Source organism: Lathamus discolor, chromosome 3, assembly GCF_037157495.1.
Source record: "Lathamus discolor isolate bLatDis1 chromosome 3, bLatDis1.hap1, whole genome shotgun sequence".
NCBI lineage: Eukaryota > Metazoa > Chordata > Aves > Psittaciformes > Psittacidae > Lathamus > Lathamus discolor.
Window position 1 is genome coordinate 82,719,375 of NC_088886.1, and position 18,774 is coordinate 82,738,148.

General features: G+C 41.4%; 1 protein-coding gene across 3 annotated transcripts in view; it reads right to left on the reverse strand.

Annotated features, from left to right (window-relative positions):
• PARD3B (par-3 family cell polarity regulator beta) overlaps positions 1 to 18,774 on the reverse strand; it is a 414,980-nt gene that overhangs the window by 17,372 nt on the left and 378,834 nt on the right. For all 3 annotated transcript variants that reach the window (XM_065670133.1, XM_065670134.1, XM_065670132.1), the window contains one exon: positions 12,468 to 12,547. In XM_065670133.1, the coding sequence (XP_065526205.1) occupies positions 12,468 to 12,547 (80 nt within the window). The remainder of the gene's footprint in view (positions 1 to 12,467; positions 12,548 to 18,774) is intronic.

Genomic DNA, 18,774 nt, shown 5'->3' on the forward strand with positions numbered 1-18,774 from the left:
TCAAAAGCATATCACTATTACCTCTTTAAGAAAGCAAAACAAAGGGGAAAAAACTGATGATACCATGCTTCTAAAAATACATTCTTTTTATACTGAAGACATCTCAGTTCTCAGTAAACATAGCACCTCAGATGGAGCCAAAATTCATAACAAAAATGTTAAATGAGGGACCAAAGCCTGGTGACACATGGGTATGTACAACAGTACGCTAACACCTAGATCCAAGCAAAAAGCCATTCACATGGATTTTCAGCTGTGAAATCCTGCTGAGATTGGTTTTGCTTGCCAGATTTTGTCATGATCTACAACAGACTGTTCTCTCTCAAAGTACTTCCCTTCACCTGGAAAACTAAGATTATTTTTCTTCCTTAAATGAAGAAAAGTGCCAGCTACTCCACATCCGAGGACCCCCGCACGCTTGGGGGTTTACTTGATAAGCTGGGCTGTATTTTGTTCACCACATTTACCATCCTCCCTAGCTGGAACTGGCTGCCAATTTTCAAGGTGCTGTCTCAGACTATCTAATGCACAGATCCAATCTGCTTGCAGAATTACATCTGGAGTGGAACAAAAAAGCCAGATAATTCACTTTGTATTAAAGTTAACACTCTCCTCCTCTTGCTTCCCACGTATGTTATACAGTAGACGTGCCTGCATGTTCTCCTCCGTTTTTTCAGCTGTTGCGAGCGCATAAGCTATCAATTACTCTGTGCTTGGAGAAAAGATGGTGACTTGAGGAACAGCTTCCAGTTTACATGACTCCTCACCTCATCATCGCTTAAACATTTAAATGAATCCTGTTGGGCAAGAGGCCTGAAACAGAGATTCCTCAGGCACTCTCTCCCCTGCCATTTCCCCCCTCATTGAATGGTTAATCAGAGCAGAATAACTCTTTAAAACTAATATTTATTCAAACAGCTGTAGGATCCCATCTGCTTGCGCACAACCAGCGGAGGCCACAGCGATACCAGACAGAAGCCAGCAGAAGGTATGAGTTCTGTCAATCTCTTTATAGCCAGATTAAGTTACATTTGGCAGACAGTTTTCAAGTACAGCAAAGACCATTACCGTAAAGGTGTGGTTAGGGTTTTAGCATATGCACTGGGGTATTTAATATATTTCCAAAATAAAACTTGTTGAAAGTCTGACTCGTGGCCTATGCACTAACACCCATCACATGCCTACAAAGTTTTGCTGGCATAGCCATGAGATCTTCACCTGTAGTAAAGATGCTCAGTAGCTCATGCAGATTTTCCCAAATAAGCATCAATAAAAGAACAGTATCACTGTGCATCTTGTGCTTTGTTTATGCCATATTTTAAAGAACTGTTATAGTAGAAAATTTCGAATAGGTGCTAAGTGACAAGATTAGCACTAATTTACATAACTATTGAATGCTAGAACAATGCAATCTTTCCAAGCCTGAGATGACAGTAAATACTCTTAAGAAAGCAGGAATTAATTTTTTCTAATAGCATACAACAGTAGTTTTAGCTCCATGCTTGCTCTAAAGTTACTGGTCCATAAACGCTAGTGATCTGAACATTTGCAATTCTTCAACACCCTTGAATTACATTCATTTTAAAGTCCTACTTTTACTTCATTTATACCTGTTGTAAGATGGGATGGGCTGGAGAAGAACATATAGAGCATATATTCCTTTTTCTAGGATCTCCAAAATATGGAAAGACCGCTAATATTGATGGGCTGAGTTCCTGGGGAGAAAAGAAGTCCTAGTCATAGTTTATGCAAGTACTACCAGACTGATACAGACAGGAAAGAAATTAAGGAATATCCTTTAACAGTGATCGCATTTCAGTCTAAAGCTACTGCTAATGACAGTCCATAGGAAGACATCCATGGACTGCACCATGGATCAGGCTTGTACTAGCTTCTATTTGCAGAGTAAGGTGTTACTCAACATGGATTAACATAGCCAAAGCGTGACTTTCTAACGTGTCATAGTTGAAAAGCAACTTAAAAGCCTTAGGTGAATATATGGGCAAAGAAAGTTGGACAAAACCCTCTAGAATTTAGAATATTCTCTTGGTGCTTGTTTAAGAAACTTCTGTGCAGAGAAATTAAATATGTCACCTACTTAAAAAATGGAAGCAGTTTGGCTGCCAATTGTATGAGCTGTGCTGAAACAGCTGCTCTAGCAACTGTTTTTACTATTAAATTCTTCAGTGATTCTCTTAATCCCAAATTAGATACCTCTTTCCTTTAATCAACGAGTTATATACAAGCTCTCTCCTCACAAGGCAGGGTTTCACCAAGGATAACAAACAAGGGCAGGCCTGCTTAAAGCAGCGCCCTTGTGTTCCTGTATGGGTTGCATCTCCCCCACTCTGTTTCTTATCCCTTGGTGGGTGGCACTCTGAGTGCTCACAACTCTGTCCCTGTGTGTTTGTTAAAGAACCCAGAACTATATTTGAGGTCTTAAGATTTCACAGCTTGTCATTACCTTGCAGCATGCAGACTGTCCACGTACAATTCACTTCCCTACTTTATCTCCTTTCCTCTCTCCTATAACCGACTCCCTTCAAATGACTTGTTATTAGAAACTTGAAACTTGCCATTGTGATAGTGCAACTTCCTTGTTCCTTTTAACATCTTTCCTGTTTGCTTGGTTTTGTTTGTTTGTTTGTTTTTTCTGAGCCTGCTTTGCAAAGATTGGATGGAGACAAAGGAATAGGCTGGATTATGAAGAACTTACTGCAGTCTGCCTCTGAGGGACTGGTGCCATATCAAAGCTGCTGTTTGCTTACAGGAGCCTAGCTGAATAGTGATAGAACATACAGAAGGTTAATGCACAATTCTATGAGCGCTGCAGGAAGCTCACTCAAAAAATCCTGATCCAACATGCTCAAAAAACATACATATTTACACCTGATGCTGTTGGCTTCCTGTATTTCTCCTTCGTTAGCTGTTTTTAAAGCACGTTCCCTGACAAATGTCTTTCAGACACACCTCCAGACCTATTTATTAAGCAAAAGCCAAAGTCAAGAACTGCAGTGGAATTGTCTTATTTTACAGTGCGCTTTCTCACAGAAAGAAAAACCTATTTCCTCACCTTTGCAGCCTAGAGTTCACACTTTTTGATCAATTCTGAATTCTAACCCAACATAAGCAGCAACATTTTTATTCCAAATATTCATACCTATAAAACAGCCAGCTGAGCTTCCCAGCCTGTTGGTCTCCTGAGCAGTTTCAATATCCATCTCAACAATGCAATGGATGTATTTGCATTTTGTAGCACGCATCTTATTCCCCAGGTTTCACTCAGCACATCACTCTGTTGATGCATTCTACGGGCTATATGCTTTTGGTTTTGAATTTGATCAGCTTCTTTTTAATTTGCATTCACTTATCTTTTTTCTGCAGATCCTCCATCTCAACCTAACCATTTTGTACTGACACTTCTTTCTTTCATTAATGTTTTCTTCCCTAACACTTGTTTTGTTCTTTTACTCACTGGAGGCATAACTAATACAGCTTTCTCTTTTCTGAAGCAATGTCTCCATGACTTCATTAAATTTTATAATATTAATTCAAGCCCTTTTATTCAAAGGCAGCATTTTCCTCCATCTCCTGTATTTTTAAGCTGAATTTGGTGTCCTCAGTTTGGGTAGGATGTCCTTCTGCCTGGTTACACACTAAAATCCATACCAGATCCATGTGTTTTTGTAAATGTGACACAAAGTATTTTTATTTACTCCAGCTAGTAGCTCCTTGCAAAAGGCTGCTGTTTAGTTTCAAAATAGTAACTGACTTAAGCTATCCCACAGTTCATTAACTGGCTTTTCGCTATGAGAAGCTGACTGACTTATTAGAAAAATTGACAAAAACCCCATCCCTGTCTGCCTCCCCTTACACTCTCGAAGTATCCTTCCGGGACATCTGGCTTTTAGTGGTTTTTTCCAAGCTATGTCCCAGTTGCTGCAGACATTTTCTTTGGACAATTTTCTTTAGGTCTTCCCATGGAAATTAGAGAGGTGGCCCACCAGCCATGAGCCTTGACCTTTCTGACTTTCTAAAGTATACTTTTTCAGTGTTCAGACTTAATTTGGCTTGGACAGCAGCATCCTGTTCACTTTCAGTGATATTTCTATTTTATTAGGAAGCTGGACATATGTTTTACAACCACACCTCCTTCCTTTTGAATTCACTGTAGAGATTTCTGTATTTGTGATCATGTTTACAATTTTCTCTCCTCCTTTCAGCTAATTCTTAGGAAAGACACAAGGCCATTTTTTGAAACATCTGCAGTACACTGACCCTCTCTTACCTGCTCTACTTTTAATGCCTGAGACTTTTTCTGTAGAAGGTATACACGCATTATTTATGAACTCTGCACATTTTTGGACAAATGTGTTTTGACACCATACACAAAACCAGCCTTCACACTTCACATATGACACTGAGGTGATATTTACACCATGGCATACTACGGCAGAGTAACTGAAACTGAAACAGAACAAGTTACAATACGGTACTTTCAGCTTTCGACTGCACAAACGTATCACCAGTCTGGTGTCCTGCTGTGGATTTGGACTCTGTCCTTCTTGAAGCACAGTGACTTCTCTGACATCTCAGAGACCCTGGGCAGTTTCCACAGCAATCACTTTAATTATCTTGCAGAGTTAAGTAAAGTTTAAGCAAATCTTAAACTGTTTGATATTGGATTTAAGCTAATCTTTTAATGAGCCCATCAGCTTGGTTCCCAAGCTTGTGCTCTAGCATGTAAGAACCATCTTTTTCCTTTGCCTGTATTTCATCTTGCCTGGTTTATTGCAACATATTCTGGAGGCCCTTGAGTAGGACCAGTATGTCCATTAAAACTGGTTCTGAATTAATCTGCCTGGACTTAAAACCCAATTAAAACCATAGACATATTTCCTTTAAAATGAGACCACACTGGAAGATACAGGCAGACAAGGCTTTTGCTGCATTTTCAATGAAAGTACAGCTGTCAAGATAAAAATAATATTTTAAAAATATCCCTGAGTTACTGATACTACTTCAGATGATTAAAACAGAAGAGAAAGTTAATAATCAAATATACCATAGAATATACTGTTAGAATATTACTTATATTTGACAACCAGCAGGATGAAATGAGGCGGGCCATTCATTTTTGCACCACACTTCGTTCTAATCCTATTCAAGACTCCAAATCACAGAATCACAGAATCACAGAATCACAGAATCCCAAGGGTTGGAAGGGACCTAAAAAGATCATCTAGTCCAACCCCCCTGCAAGAGCAGGGTAACCTACAGTACATCACACAGGAACTTGTCCAGGCGGGCCTTGAATATCTCCAGTGTAGGAAAAAAAAAGATTTACATTGAAATGAAAAAGACCACTCACAATTGGCTTGCAAATCTTTCTCTTGAGCCTCTTCTCTTAATTTTAACCAATATAAGGAATGGGGGAAATACAGGCATTTTTTAGCTACCTGAATTACAAAGCGTTTTCTCATCACCCTGCCCTTCATTCTTTTCCACCACTTTGGAAGGAAAATCTGGGCATTATTAGAAATACTGTGTATTATATTATGCATCAAACGTTAATAGGTTTGCTCTGTAACTGTATAATATATGTCCGGTAACATGGTTTCACTGACAGACTATGACTTTGGTGATTCTGGACTGGGATGGTAAATTGTTTCACTGACATTAGAGTTCTGGCAGACTGCCCCCCTCCCTTTATGAAAACATACCCGCAGGTGCTGTTTTTAACCAAGTGAATACATCTCCAACTTAAACAGTGCTACAGGCAGTAGTGGCATTCCCTGTGATACCTGCAGTCCATGTCAGCATTGCCACTCACCACTCTCTGCCTGACATAAAGCACAATTTTGGGCTAAAAAATGGACACCCCTCCCCAAACCCCAATTTAGTAGAGCCATGTAATGAAGTCAACTGAAGAGAGGAACAGTGGAAAAGAGAGTAGCAGTCTGTTACTAAGAGGAGTTTGAGCACCAAGATGGTCCCTGGAAGATAACTTGGCAGAACAGCCGCAGTATTATGGGGTAGAGCAACACTGTCACCATTACTGAGAACCACTGTGTCACCACATAGCACGTTTCAGTGCAGAAGGGTCAACATCAAAAAACAATCAGGACATCAGATCCCTCAGCAGATGGCTATAACCATGACTGCACTGCTGGGTCAATGCCGTGAAACATACTGTTGGATGTCAAAGAGGAATGTAAATCAAATTTACAAAATGAGAAAGGGAATAGATTTTTTGCAACATGGGGTGGAGTAAATTAAGTCAAAGGGACTTACAGCAAAAAAATTAACTGTGATTTAAACCAACAAGCAGGGAATTTTCATTTAAATAACTGATTCTAAACCTTGCTTTTTCACCAAGTCAATTCCCATAGGTTGGTAATGTTCTGACAAGTTGATTTACGGCTAATTATAGTCTGCGCTAAAACTGTGATATCTTTTTGTTAACCAGGAGAATACACTATATACATATTTAAGTAATGTCAGTATATTAATTTCAGATTCTGCTAGACAATAGTGAATGATGACTTATTTAATAGACAATTCCTTGTGATTTGTGTCAAGTCACTTCCTGATGACATTTTGGGGATTCAATTAAATTCCAGAAATCCTGCATTTTGAAATAAAATTGGTTAGTAAAATTAAAGCACTCAAGTGCAAAAAATAGCTGATGAAACTTGCTCAGTAATTCATTCCTTCTGTTTGAGGAACCTTATCTTTTCATGAAATAGATGTTAAAGAAACTTCGCTTTTGATCCAAAGAGTTGGAAATATTTTTGACTCAACTCTAGAGGCTACCTCATAAATTGACTGCATGGGGACTCTGGTTCCTTGAGTCAATGCTGCTTTCATGCTTTATGGGGTAAGACCCAAGTGCTCAATCTGTTTAATTTATTGAAAGGGAGGTTAAGAGATAACATAAATGATCTCTGCATAGGAATACTGAAAGGGAGTCATTTTGCAGGCTTGCCTCTTAAAACCTAGCAGGAAAATATTTACCATAGTACCTAGAAACTGAAACTGGGTTATTTCAGACTTGGGGAAAAAAACCCCAACATAATCTTTTTAAAGAGCAAAATAATTAACCTCTGTAGAATGCAATGAATCCTCCACAATGTGACATTTTAATTCCAGGTTAGATGCTTTTGTAAATACATTTACGAAAGTAATGTCATAGATCAAAATTTAAATTTACTTTGATGCAGAAATTAGGCTTTTGGGCAGCTCAGGCAAGGTGATCAAAATTGTCCTTTCTGGCTTCACACCTAGAAACTGAGGATGTGCAGCATTTAGCTGCTGCCTTATGAAGCGCAAGTTGCATGGTCAACCTGAAGAAAACCTTCCAGCACGGCAAGACTATGTGCTGCCACTGTACTGCAAGGCTACTTCCTTAACACATTTGCAAATTCCCCAGTTTTAGGATGTGTGTTACATGTAAGAAGCATATTCCTGTGAACCAATTACCAGTTTGCTCAGTGGTCTCCTCCCAGGCAAAGCAATACAGCTGAACTCATCTACACAGCCTGAACTCATTTTTCCATGCTAGCAGTTGTTTTCCAATGCTCTTACTGCCTTTCCAGCCCCACCCCTTTTCTTGACAAAGATGCATGTTTTTCAATAACACAAGGATTCCAGAGAAAGTCTGGAGCATTAGCTTTCCCTTGGAATCAGCATTTCTTACCAGGAAGATGGCTGAGCTTTCTCATCTACACTCGTCATGTCACCAGTGTCCTGTCTCCGTGTCTGACAGCCTGCTTTTGGTCACAGCCAGCTTTTCCATCAACACAGAAAAGAATGTGTCCTCGAACACGACATTTCTCCAAACAAGGCTGCCATTGGCAAGACTGTGATTTACATTAAGACAGACTTCCATAAAAGCAAGCTCAAAAATAAAACTACGAACAAACAGAGCAGCTTCGGCATTGTATCTGTTCCATAGCTCCATCAGGAAAATATTCTCTATTACATCAAGAAAACAGGCATTAAAAATACTTTAAAAAATACAAATGTTTTTTTGTCTCTCACACCCTTGCCTTGCTCCTCTTCCCAAAAGAAGAAGCTAAGAGATACAAGAATCAAGCCATTCTCCTAAGCAGGAGGATTTAACATTGCTTAATACTACTACTCAGCAGTACTTAGCCATAGCCCCAGGGCAACACGTTAAGTATTGAGTGCAAAGAACTATATCTCTCTTGCAAAGCCTTCCATTCTGTCTTTCCCACTTAGCTGCTTTTCTGCAGATGGAGCAGCACAATGCAGTGTGAGATGAAGACCTGCCACTCTCCTGCCACAGCCACTTATCATCTAATTCAGACGTTTGCTTCTCTAGACATTTCCAAACCAAGTCTACAGACTGGCTTTATTTTACTTAGAAACCTAACTACATAACTCAGCTATTCACTCATTAAGACAGTCACATACAAAGCCTTCCTCCAAAGGCCTCCTGTTTTCAGCTTTTAATTAAAAATGTAACCTTACACAGGAACAGATCCTGCACTGAGAGGCAAAAAAGGGCGTCACTGAGCTCAGTGAGACTGGGACACTGGATTTACTGCTGCATCGACTGAAAAGGCAAGCACACTCGACACAGCTGACTCCCTCAAATACAGTTATAATACAGACACATTATCTGAACCTGGCCCATAATATCTAGGCTTAAATTAGCAGCTCTGGAGAAAAGCAGAATAATACAAAACAAAAGGGAAAGGGCAAAGCAGCAATGATGTTTCAAAGCTTAGATTTTTACAACCCACAAGCAGATATGTTTGGATGCTGCTGACAGTCTGAATTCCCCTTCATGCAGGAGGTGTGCCTTTGCACAGGAACAGGGTAGTGCTTAAGGGCACCAGACATTCATAAAGCTATTTGGCAGGTGATCATTCCTCTTTCTTGCCCAGTGTGGAGGAAAACCAAAGCTCTCATACCCAATTTGTCCATATCCACACACTGGCATGACTCCTGCTACCTTCCAGGTAAGCAGAATGTAAAACCTGTGTAGGTCCTAGCTACTCTTGACATAGCACAGATCCTCCCCTTCCCTCCTCATTGAGTGAAACTGGCTGCAGTCTAAACGCTTGCCTCTCTTTCCTTGTGTGTGCCACACCAGCATAGCAGCAAAGATCCTGGACTCAACACAGTATTGCAGTAAGAATCTGTTTCCCAGCATCTACAAGCCTCATCTGAAGACTCTCTGAGTACCTCTTACTAAACTGGACTTAAATGGCTAAGTATGCAGACAGTTATATACCGCGTCCATATCAAATGTAGCTCAGTGATTATATAACCCCCATTTTCAAGAAGGGGAAAATGGAAGACGCAGGGAACTACAGACCAGTCAGTCTCACCTCTGTCCGGGGCAGGATCATAGAGCAGATTCTCCTGGAAAGCATGCTAAGGCACATGGAAAACAACGAGGTGGCTGGTTACACTAAGGTAAAATCCTGCCTGACCAATTTGGTGGCCTTCTGTGATGGGGCTACAGAACTGATGGACAAAGGTAGAGCAGTTGATGTCATCTACCTGGACTTCTGCCAGGCTGGGCAGAGCCTTGGGCAACATGGCCTAGTGTGGGGTGTCCCTGCCCATGGCAGGGGGGTTGGAACTGGATGATCTTAAGGTCCTTTCCAACCCCAACTATTCTATGATTTTATGATCAAGATAAGGACAGGACAGGACAGGACAAGACAAGGAGGGGAATAAACCCACAGGCAGGAAATCATGAAATAATACTAGAATGCAGGGGGGAAGAAAGCAGCTCTTCGAGGAAATATCTGTGTTTCTTTCTAACTTTCTATTTCTTTCTTTTCTTTTAATAATGCTGCCCATTAGAGTAGTATTCATGGAGCCTCCACTGCGAATAAGTTGGAAAATGGGTAGTTTGTACCTGGATTCCTTTAATACTCCTGGGCAGTCAGCCATCAGAAGAAAAGAAATCACTCATTTCCATTAGTGGCTGGCAATGAGACTACATCCTCTTCTTCTGGATTTAGACTTCACTGTAGCAACCTAGTCATTTGTGACTGCCAGGGCTTAATTACTGCAGTAACATGAAACTGCAAAACTTACAAAACCTAAGTATAAAAGGCAGCAGTGGATTGCTGGACTGCAGGCACACCCGAGGGTGCACTGTCCCAAAGCTCTGCTCCTACCAGGGAAGAAACCCTCAGGAGGCACAGCAATGCATGACCTGTGTGCAGCAGTACAAGTGCTAGGGTCAGAAAGCACACACAGCCTTGTTGAAGTGCAGGCCCTCACTCTCTAGCATGATCTTCTTAGGCACTGAGAGAAATGACACTTTTCACGCTGATCTTCAAAATCTTATTGAATGTTTGGATGACTTCCTAAAGGGTGAGACCCAGCCAGCTAAATACTCAAACCTGTTTGAAAACCTAGAGTCATGTTTCCAGCAAGTCCTGGTTTTGGGAAGAATAGACCTATTTTAAACAAAAACCTCAAAATCCCAACCAAACCTATCCCCCCTCCATGAAAACGCAGGGTGCGGAGTACCCCCTAAGGTACACACACCTAGGGAACATGCCAAGGATGCAGAGCGTTTGAAAAGGAACAAGATAGAAGGAATACAGACAACACTGCTGCCTAAAGCAAGGGCACATCTACATCTGCATTGTTGTGCTCACTTCTGGTCATCCTCAAAGGGAATACCAGTGGAATAAAAAGTAGTCTGGGTGATGGGAGTTAAGACTTCACCGGGAAATTTCCATTTTATAAAGACTGAAAAAATAAGGTTGATTAGCTTTGAAGGGAAAACGAATAAAAAGAGACAAGATACAGGAATATGAAAATTGCTGTAGAGAGTTACACTGGGCACCAATTGCTAATTTATTCTTGTAAATCACAAGGAAGTACTCAACAAAATTGAAATTTAAAATAGATAAAAAAGAGTGTGTATAATTAAACTACACCTAACTAACCTGCAAAAATCACTGCTAAAAACATGAGACGAGATCTGAGTACTGGAGAACTATGGAAAAAGATGGCTACTTACCCAGGAGAGTAAGAATACCCACAGTCAGTCAGGAAATATGTACAAGACACTGCCTGAAAGCAGGCTTCTGTTAGAAAAGCCAGCTACTGCACAGGATGAATTTCCAAACAATGGCTGACACAAATATTGTTTGAAGGCAGTAACTGAACTACAGACACATCCTTCAGTTTAGAAACTACGTACATTAAAAAATACCTGCAAACATCCAATGATGTCTTATGATACAGCCTCTATATACTGGTTTCCAAAAACATCTTTGTATTTTCATCGGGAATTGGACACAGCATTACACATTTATCAATCAATCTCTCCAGTGAGACCTTTGAATGTAAATAGTGTAAAAAGAAGCAAATTCACTGATTTCCTAAATGTCAGCATTATTTCACAATGAAGAATCTCTTCCTGCTGTTAAATAGCTATTTTTGCTTTGCCTTTGCAAATTACCTTGCTTGTAGGACCAAGAAGTGGACTAGGCAACCCCGCTAAGGTCTTTCTTAGGCCTCTAATTCTAAAAGGGGAATATTTTTCTATTTTTGTTTTCTTCCCACTATATTTTCTATCATCTTCTCATTCCCCTTTCTGGCTTGCTACAGCTTACACTCTGCTATTAGAACTCCCATAGAAATGGGACCGAAATCTCTGAAATGCTTCCTTTGTGTTATGCCCCACTGGTTTCATACTAGAATTACTCTTCATTGAGTTGACAAGGATTAAAAATTAAAAAAAACCCTCAGAGAATTCTCTCTCATTTCCACAGTGCTCACTTAAAGCACAGAGATGCTCTACTGGAACAGGACGGCTAGTCAATCAGTCCTTGCAGCAGCAGTGGGACTCCAGTGGCTGTGGCTGCTGCAGTGGAGGCTTTCCACAGCAGTACTCTGTCAAAGCCAGCTACGATTATATCATAGAATCATAGAATGGTTTGGGTTGGAAAGGACCTTAAGATCATCTAGTTCCAGCCCCCTGCCATGGGCAGGGACATCTCATAGAATCATAGAATAATTACGATTGGAAAGGACCTTAAGATCATGCAGTTCCAACCCCCCTGCCATGGGCAGGGACAGCTCACACTAGACCAGGTCACCCAAGGCTCTGTCCAATCTGGCCCTGAACACTGCCAGGGATGGAGCATTTACACTCAGTCATTTATGCCCTGCTATGACCTGTTATAACTTCTGCAAAGCCAGTTTCCTCAATGTCATGTTCTCCACCTGGGGATCATGACTCTTGCTGACATGTTCAATGCAAAACCTTTTAAAATACATAAATTCAAAAGTCCATATTAAGAGTTATAAAGATGGCACTAAATCAGCAGCATAAGGTGGCAAGACAAAACTGCAAAATAATATCTCATGCTGGAGCTGGATATAGCTGTGGGCTGAATTCCCCACCCACTGAAGGGAGGGTGAATCAGACTGTGTGTGTGTGAGGCTCAGCACCATACCTGGGTAAGGATGCATACTGCCTTTCCATCCCCTCGAAGTGGAGATTGTATGAGCTCCCATCTGGACCTTTTCCAGGCACCTGTGGAGAGGAGAGTAATTAAAGATGAAGATCAATTATGCAGCCCAGCTACTAACAATGCATCTCAAAATGATAAGCAGAGAACACATGATGCCGCAACATGCCAAAATCGACAAAAGAAAGGCAGGGTCTCAAAGAAGATACAAATCCCATACATAATCTTATCACTGCTAGCAAGAAAGGCTTCCATATCAAAGGGCTATTTAGAACAGGTACATTCTTCAGAGCCTTTTCCTCGCCTGTGTCCTAGCTGTGATACTCCTCCCCTGGCTGGCCTTTCCCCTAGAATTCAGTAATATGAGGATGTAATCTAATTAAGCACATCCCTTCTGATTTCTGTGGCATAACTACTTGAATCAAAGCTAGCGTCTTAGTATCAAGTTTGCAGATTTTTCCTCTCTTCTGTGTTTTGCTCAAGTATCAAACGTGCTATAAACAGGCTTTGCTTGCATTCTTAACACACACGCAGAAACTTTCCCTAACGCCACTGCAAAGCTAAGTATCCCGCTGGGAGTTAAGTGCATTTATCATGCTCTGGTGCCATTTCAAAAGTGAAGCATTAGTGCACTCAGTCAAAATGCCAGCTCGCTGCTTGGTTTGTTTTCAAGATGGCAACTGGAGTTGGCTGGAGAGTGCAATTCTATCAGGAAGGCTCCAACTAGGGTACAAAATGGTGAACTTCAATGCTTTTAGCACACAGGAGCTCTCCCAATTTCACTCACTCAATGCCTGCTGATGGCCCAAAGTGTTAAGAGCCTTGTTAAAATGGAGCTATTAGTCTTTTCCTCCATAAATGCAGAAGGCTCTGACTGCCTTCAGTGTTTCCTACATTAGTATGTATTCCTATTCCGGTGCTGCTAGAATCAGCAGTTTTATAAAGCAATATACTAAAAGGCCATTTAAAATCCCCTTCCCCTTTTACAGATTAATAGCAGAAAGGAAGATTTAATGCCTTTTCAAACATTTTTAACAATTCATTAAAAAGAAAAGAATAAATCACACAAAGCCTTCGGCAAATGCCTGGTTGTAAAAAGAGAAAACAAACAAAAATTAACATGTTTTTCACATTCTACAGGTTAGAGTACATTCCTGTCAGTCCTGTAATTTATGCACAATATGCCATTTTCACTGAAGATATGTATAAGCTTCTACAATGGGATGGGTTGTGCACTCAGGCATAGCCTTGTCTACCTTTACATAGCATTTCTGTGTACAGTCTCTTATGGACCGATTACATAAGCCAAGGCCCAGTGCAAAGAGAGGCACTATCCCTTGAAGCTACTAAGCAAGCTCAGGAATTATTCCAGACAAACACCATTATACACTCAGCACCCAACCAATACCATGCAACGTCCAAGATACTCATAAGTGAAAAAGATTATTTAGCACAGATCTCTTGCTAACTCTCCTTTATTACTCAAGCCAGAAAGGAGCTCTCACGGAACTGACGGCCACAAGAAATAAGCACTTCTCATTTGAAATGACCCATGCTTTAGCAGTGCCTGACTTTGCACAAGCGAAAAATAACAATTGCCTTACATTTCAAAAAGAGGGCAGTAAGCTAAATGGATCATTCATTCATTTTTCTTTTTTCCACCAGCAAAAGCAACACGTAGAGAGAATTTATAAAGATAGAGTCACCTAGGTAAAGAGTCACAGCCACTTTGGCTGTTCTTACACTGCTAATTTGATTAGGTTGATGATTTCCCTTAATTCGCCAGGTACACCGGTGAGAGAAGAGCCTCCAGATTTCTGCTGTTTTATGAGGAATGACGAGGGGAAAAGAAATGAACATATAATTTGGTTCGCTCAGCACAAAAGCCACGTAGCATACAGTCTACCTGCATGGCTGTAGATAGGCTTTTAATGATGTGCAGCAGCAAGATATTTCTGAGCTAAAGGATACGCCTGCTAACTGTGCATTTGCAACCTCGTGCAAGTTTCCTGGTGATGACTCTCACACCTATCGGGAGTAACAGCTGCCAGTCAATGTGCAGAAACACAAACAGATTCGGAATGGAGCCAGCACCCATCACTGATCCCAAAACTTACACCGCTTACCAGAAAGTAAAAAATATTTACATCGCAAGCCCTTTTTGCAGCCTGAAAACACCTCTTTTCCGATGGCTTCCTACAGACCAAATAGACGGCGATACCCCCTGCCAGGTCTGTTTGTATATATGATTTGAGAGACAGTTACCATAGAAACGCCCTGGCGGTGGATACACAATTTTGCTAATTTGGATCCATCGAGCGGCTGAGCCTCTACACCCTATATAAAACCCCAGACGCCCTGGAAAAGCAAGCTCTGGCGCTGCACGGCTAATTAAAGACTCCGCCATTTCTTCTCCTTTCCCTTCTCCATCTGTCCATGCGACAGCACAAACGTATCATCACTCAGCCACCAACAAAATGGTGCCCAGAATAAAACACTACCCCAACGAAAGGAGGAATTGCGAAAATGGAAATACCTCCTTCATACAAGTTATTTATGTTTCAGAGAGAGTCAAAGCAAAGGGTTCCTTGCTGTCTTTTACAACAAACTGAACTGAAAACCAGTGTGAAAGGTTCTCATTAACAAGATCAGAATTCTCCTCCTTCCCTGAAACAGGGTGTCTGCAGCTGGCCCTCAGTCCAGGTGCAGAGGTCTTAACCACATATCTAAGAATCACAAAATATTTAGGCGAGCACACAGTAATCTCAATAAAAAAGGATTAAAACCTCGAAGTTCTATCAAAGCCAAATGGACACTGATCATGAGGTGACCATCAAGGCGTGGGAGCTGATGGAAGGTGTGTTACTTATCTGAGCCCATAATGGAGGTGGCTGGAAAAGCTTTTGAGACCAACACCCCAGTCAGTAAAGAGAAGACAAGACAGCAAATGAAATACACTTTTCGCATATGGTAATGCACAACCGAAAGAATGATCCAAAACATGCTCCTGTATTTTTAGGGTTTAAATTAACGACATCAACTTAAATATGAGCCATCATTATGAAGAGATCATCTCAGTCTAAAGCAGCCTCAACTAACAAGCAAAACATGAATATGCAAAAATAATGGGGTAGAGATAAACACAGAAACAGCCATCATCCCATCAGTGCAATTAAAAGAGCAGCATGCTTAAACTGAGGAAAGGAAATGCTATCTTTATCAAAACCCAACAACAAACAATTCATGAAACAACTGTGGCAAAGTGTTGGTATGGCCAAACCCTCTGTAGAATAGAAAATTAATAAACTGGACACAACTAGCACCAGGTTAGCAGAAGACAGTAAAGCCTTTGACAAGTAGAAGAGAGGTAAAGCCTTGAAGTCAGCCATTCCCTGGAAGGCAGAGCAGGCAGAAACCTCTGTACCAGCAGGTTATTCTCCTTATCGCCCCTTTGGGAATCCCAGTGACTTTTCCGAAGCATATAGCAGTGGTCACACAAGACAAACAGGCAAGACCCTGCATCCATGTAAGTCGATGCCTTCAGGGTCAGGACTTTTTCTGTGTGCCAGAAAGGCATTTTTTCAACATAGCTAGTAACACTTTGTTGTTAAAATCTCCTTTGCTGAAAACCAGTAATTTCCATTAGCAAACGAGGCTTCTGTTACAGAAATGCATCACTTCAGAGGAAACCCTGTTACACCTCTGCAGCTTTAATAAAACCTCTGCCAGTTCCCAGCGGCAGGACCAGGCTGGGGGAAGCACTGACTGAGTTGTGACATGGGCACCGTGTGCTGCTCTCCAACTCCATAGCCTTCAGCAGGGGACCAATGTGACAGATCAAAAGGCAGAGAAAAACAAGTGCAGGCTGGACTTCCTCCTCTTCCCTGGACAAATGGAATGGAATCCACATTTGTTTCAAACCAGAAAACCACAGAAGGATTCATAGTGTCACATTTCACATGCAGATCCTGAACACACAGAAAGGGAAAGCAACTACAAAGAAAAAGAGAACACAAAAGCTGTGCGGGTGTCAGTGAAAGCGCTGTCCCTGGCAAACACAGCAACTGCAGGGCACTTTGAGAAGTTTTCTAATGCACAGAAGTGATAAGCTACAGCAGGTATCGCTATCCTGCCAATTCTCCCTAGGAAAACTTCCCAGGACAAAAAAAAACCATAAAGCAGGTGATGTGAACATGCACTTGCAGTTCAAGCCAGACCAAGTATGTTAGAGGATTCAAATATTTGCAAGTAAATTATAAGGCTTAAGTAGAGCATACCTGCAGGCAGGTAGCTTAAAATAAGTCTAAGATTTGCCTACAGGAAAATTCTGGGGCTGCAGAATAACAGTTCCTTAAGAGCAGAGAAGGGATTTACTTCATCCTGAAGCTTGAGACTCCCTTGAAAACTGCAGAATAGTGCAAGAGGCCGTATTTTTTCCCCAGGAGACACGGAATTTCATTCCTCCTCACCTGCCTTATACTGCCTTCCTCCTGGAGCACTTGTTAAAAGCTGAAAGTCTAGCTGCCAGCAGGAAAGCCTCCCTTGCCCCTTTCATATGGATCAAGGTGTTTGGGGTCAGCCAGCCACTGCAGTACGAACAGTAACAACTACAGTGATCTTTTTTGAAGTTTTAGCTTCATGAAGCCAGAATCAACTTTTTCTTGTGTATTCACACACGGCTCAAGGTGAGAGTTACCCCACTGCAAATGGAAGCCAGCAGCAGCTCCTTGCCCCTAGTAGTGGAGACACATTCGGCAAGGACAGTTGTCCCTGCCCATGGCACGGGGGTTGGAACTAGATTATCTTAAGGTCCTTTCCAACCCTAACTATTCTATGATTCTATGACAGTGTGCTTTCACCTGGGGCTCTACCTCCTCCCACAGATTCCCACATGAGCCACTGGAGCTCCCTGCTCCAGGTCCATCCCAAGTGAAGTTGACACTGAAGACCTAAGACCGTGGGTACTGCTCATAAGAAAAAGAACAACGCAGAGCCATTTCCAGGGTGGCTGTCTCAGAAAGCTGCAGTCACCGTTCCCTCTCCTGCAGCTATTTTATTTAAAGCTGCACATAGAAAATTTCAATCATCTTTGCAGACATCAGTTTGTTAAAAAAAATGTTTAAAGCTTCTTAACTAGCTATAGAAAAACCACGGCTCAGAGTCAAAAGTTTCACACTCTTGAAAAGGAACAATACAGAGTGGGTGTTGCATTCAGGCTTATTCATTTTTCACTTACAGGCTAAACATCCCTTTTGCCCTTTTAATTTCTCCTTCTAAACCTTCGTTTTCTCCACTTCTGGACAATAAGCCTCCTCCAACATTTCTATTACCATTAAGATCAGAAAGAAAGTGAGTTATGTAGCAACAGCTTAACTTCATCAAGGCTGATGTGATTTTAGCTATACACTTGTAGACCCAAGTGCAAACCACTGCTGACTTCACTTGAGTCATGCCTGACTTAAAACTATGGGAGATCAGGAAGAGCTTATGAAGATGGAAGTCCTGGGACTCCTACTTTTTTAACCGTGTACACGTCGAGAGTGACTTGAGCTTGTGCATTGTGGTTTTCTCACCATAAAAAAATGGTGTGATACTACCATTGTATTTTACATCACCGACATGCACTAAAAGACAGGAGTCAGCAGAGTGAGGCATGTGCTCTGCCATCATCCAGGTGTTTTGAAAATGCCACCCAGTTCTGATTTTTGCCTGTGTATAAACATGGCAGGCAGAGCTGCTGCATTGCTTAGTACACTTTTCAATAGTCTTGTGATCATCCGCAAAAGGACTTGATTCAGATGCTGGTTTGACCTCTGTTCTCAAGGCTCTTCTTTTGTCTGCGAGCGTTTCTAATCACATGGGCTGAGATTCAGCATGCCAAAAAGAGCCGTGGTATAACGGAATTTGCCCTTTAACCTTCAGGTCTCCCCTCTGCTGAGACACAGTTGGTTTTTGTTTTCAATTAAGTGAAAACTGAAGAAAAACTGAGAGAGGTAAAAGTGGATTTGTTCCCCACCCCAGCCTCAGTGTTTCATGCACAGGTGAAGCACCAAAATTCACCCACTTTTATTTTTCTTGCATTTAAACAGTCTGCCTGGTTGTAGGCACTGCAAGTGCAATTTAAGAGCATGATTTGACTCACTAACACTTCTTTAGCTGTTCAAACAAAGGTGGGTTATATAAGGTAGTGAACTGGATGCTCCATGTGAAATGGAGGAAGGTGACGAACGAGGTCTTCTTAACCACTTACTGCTGTGATATTCTAATTATCCCACCCTCTAAGACCTCCAGC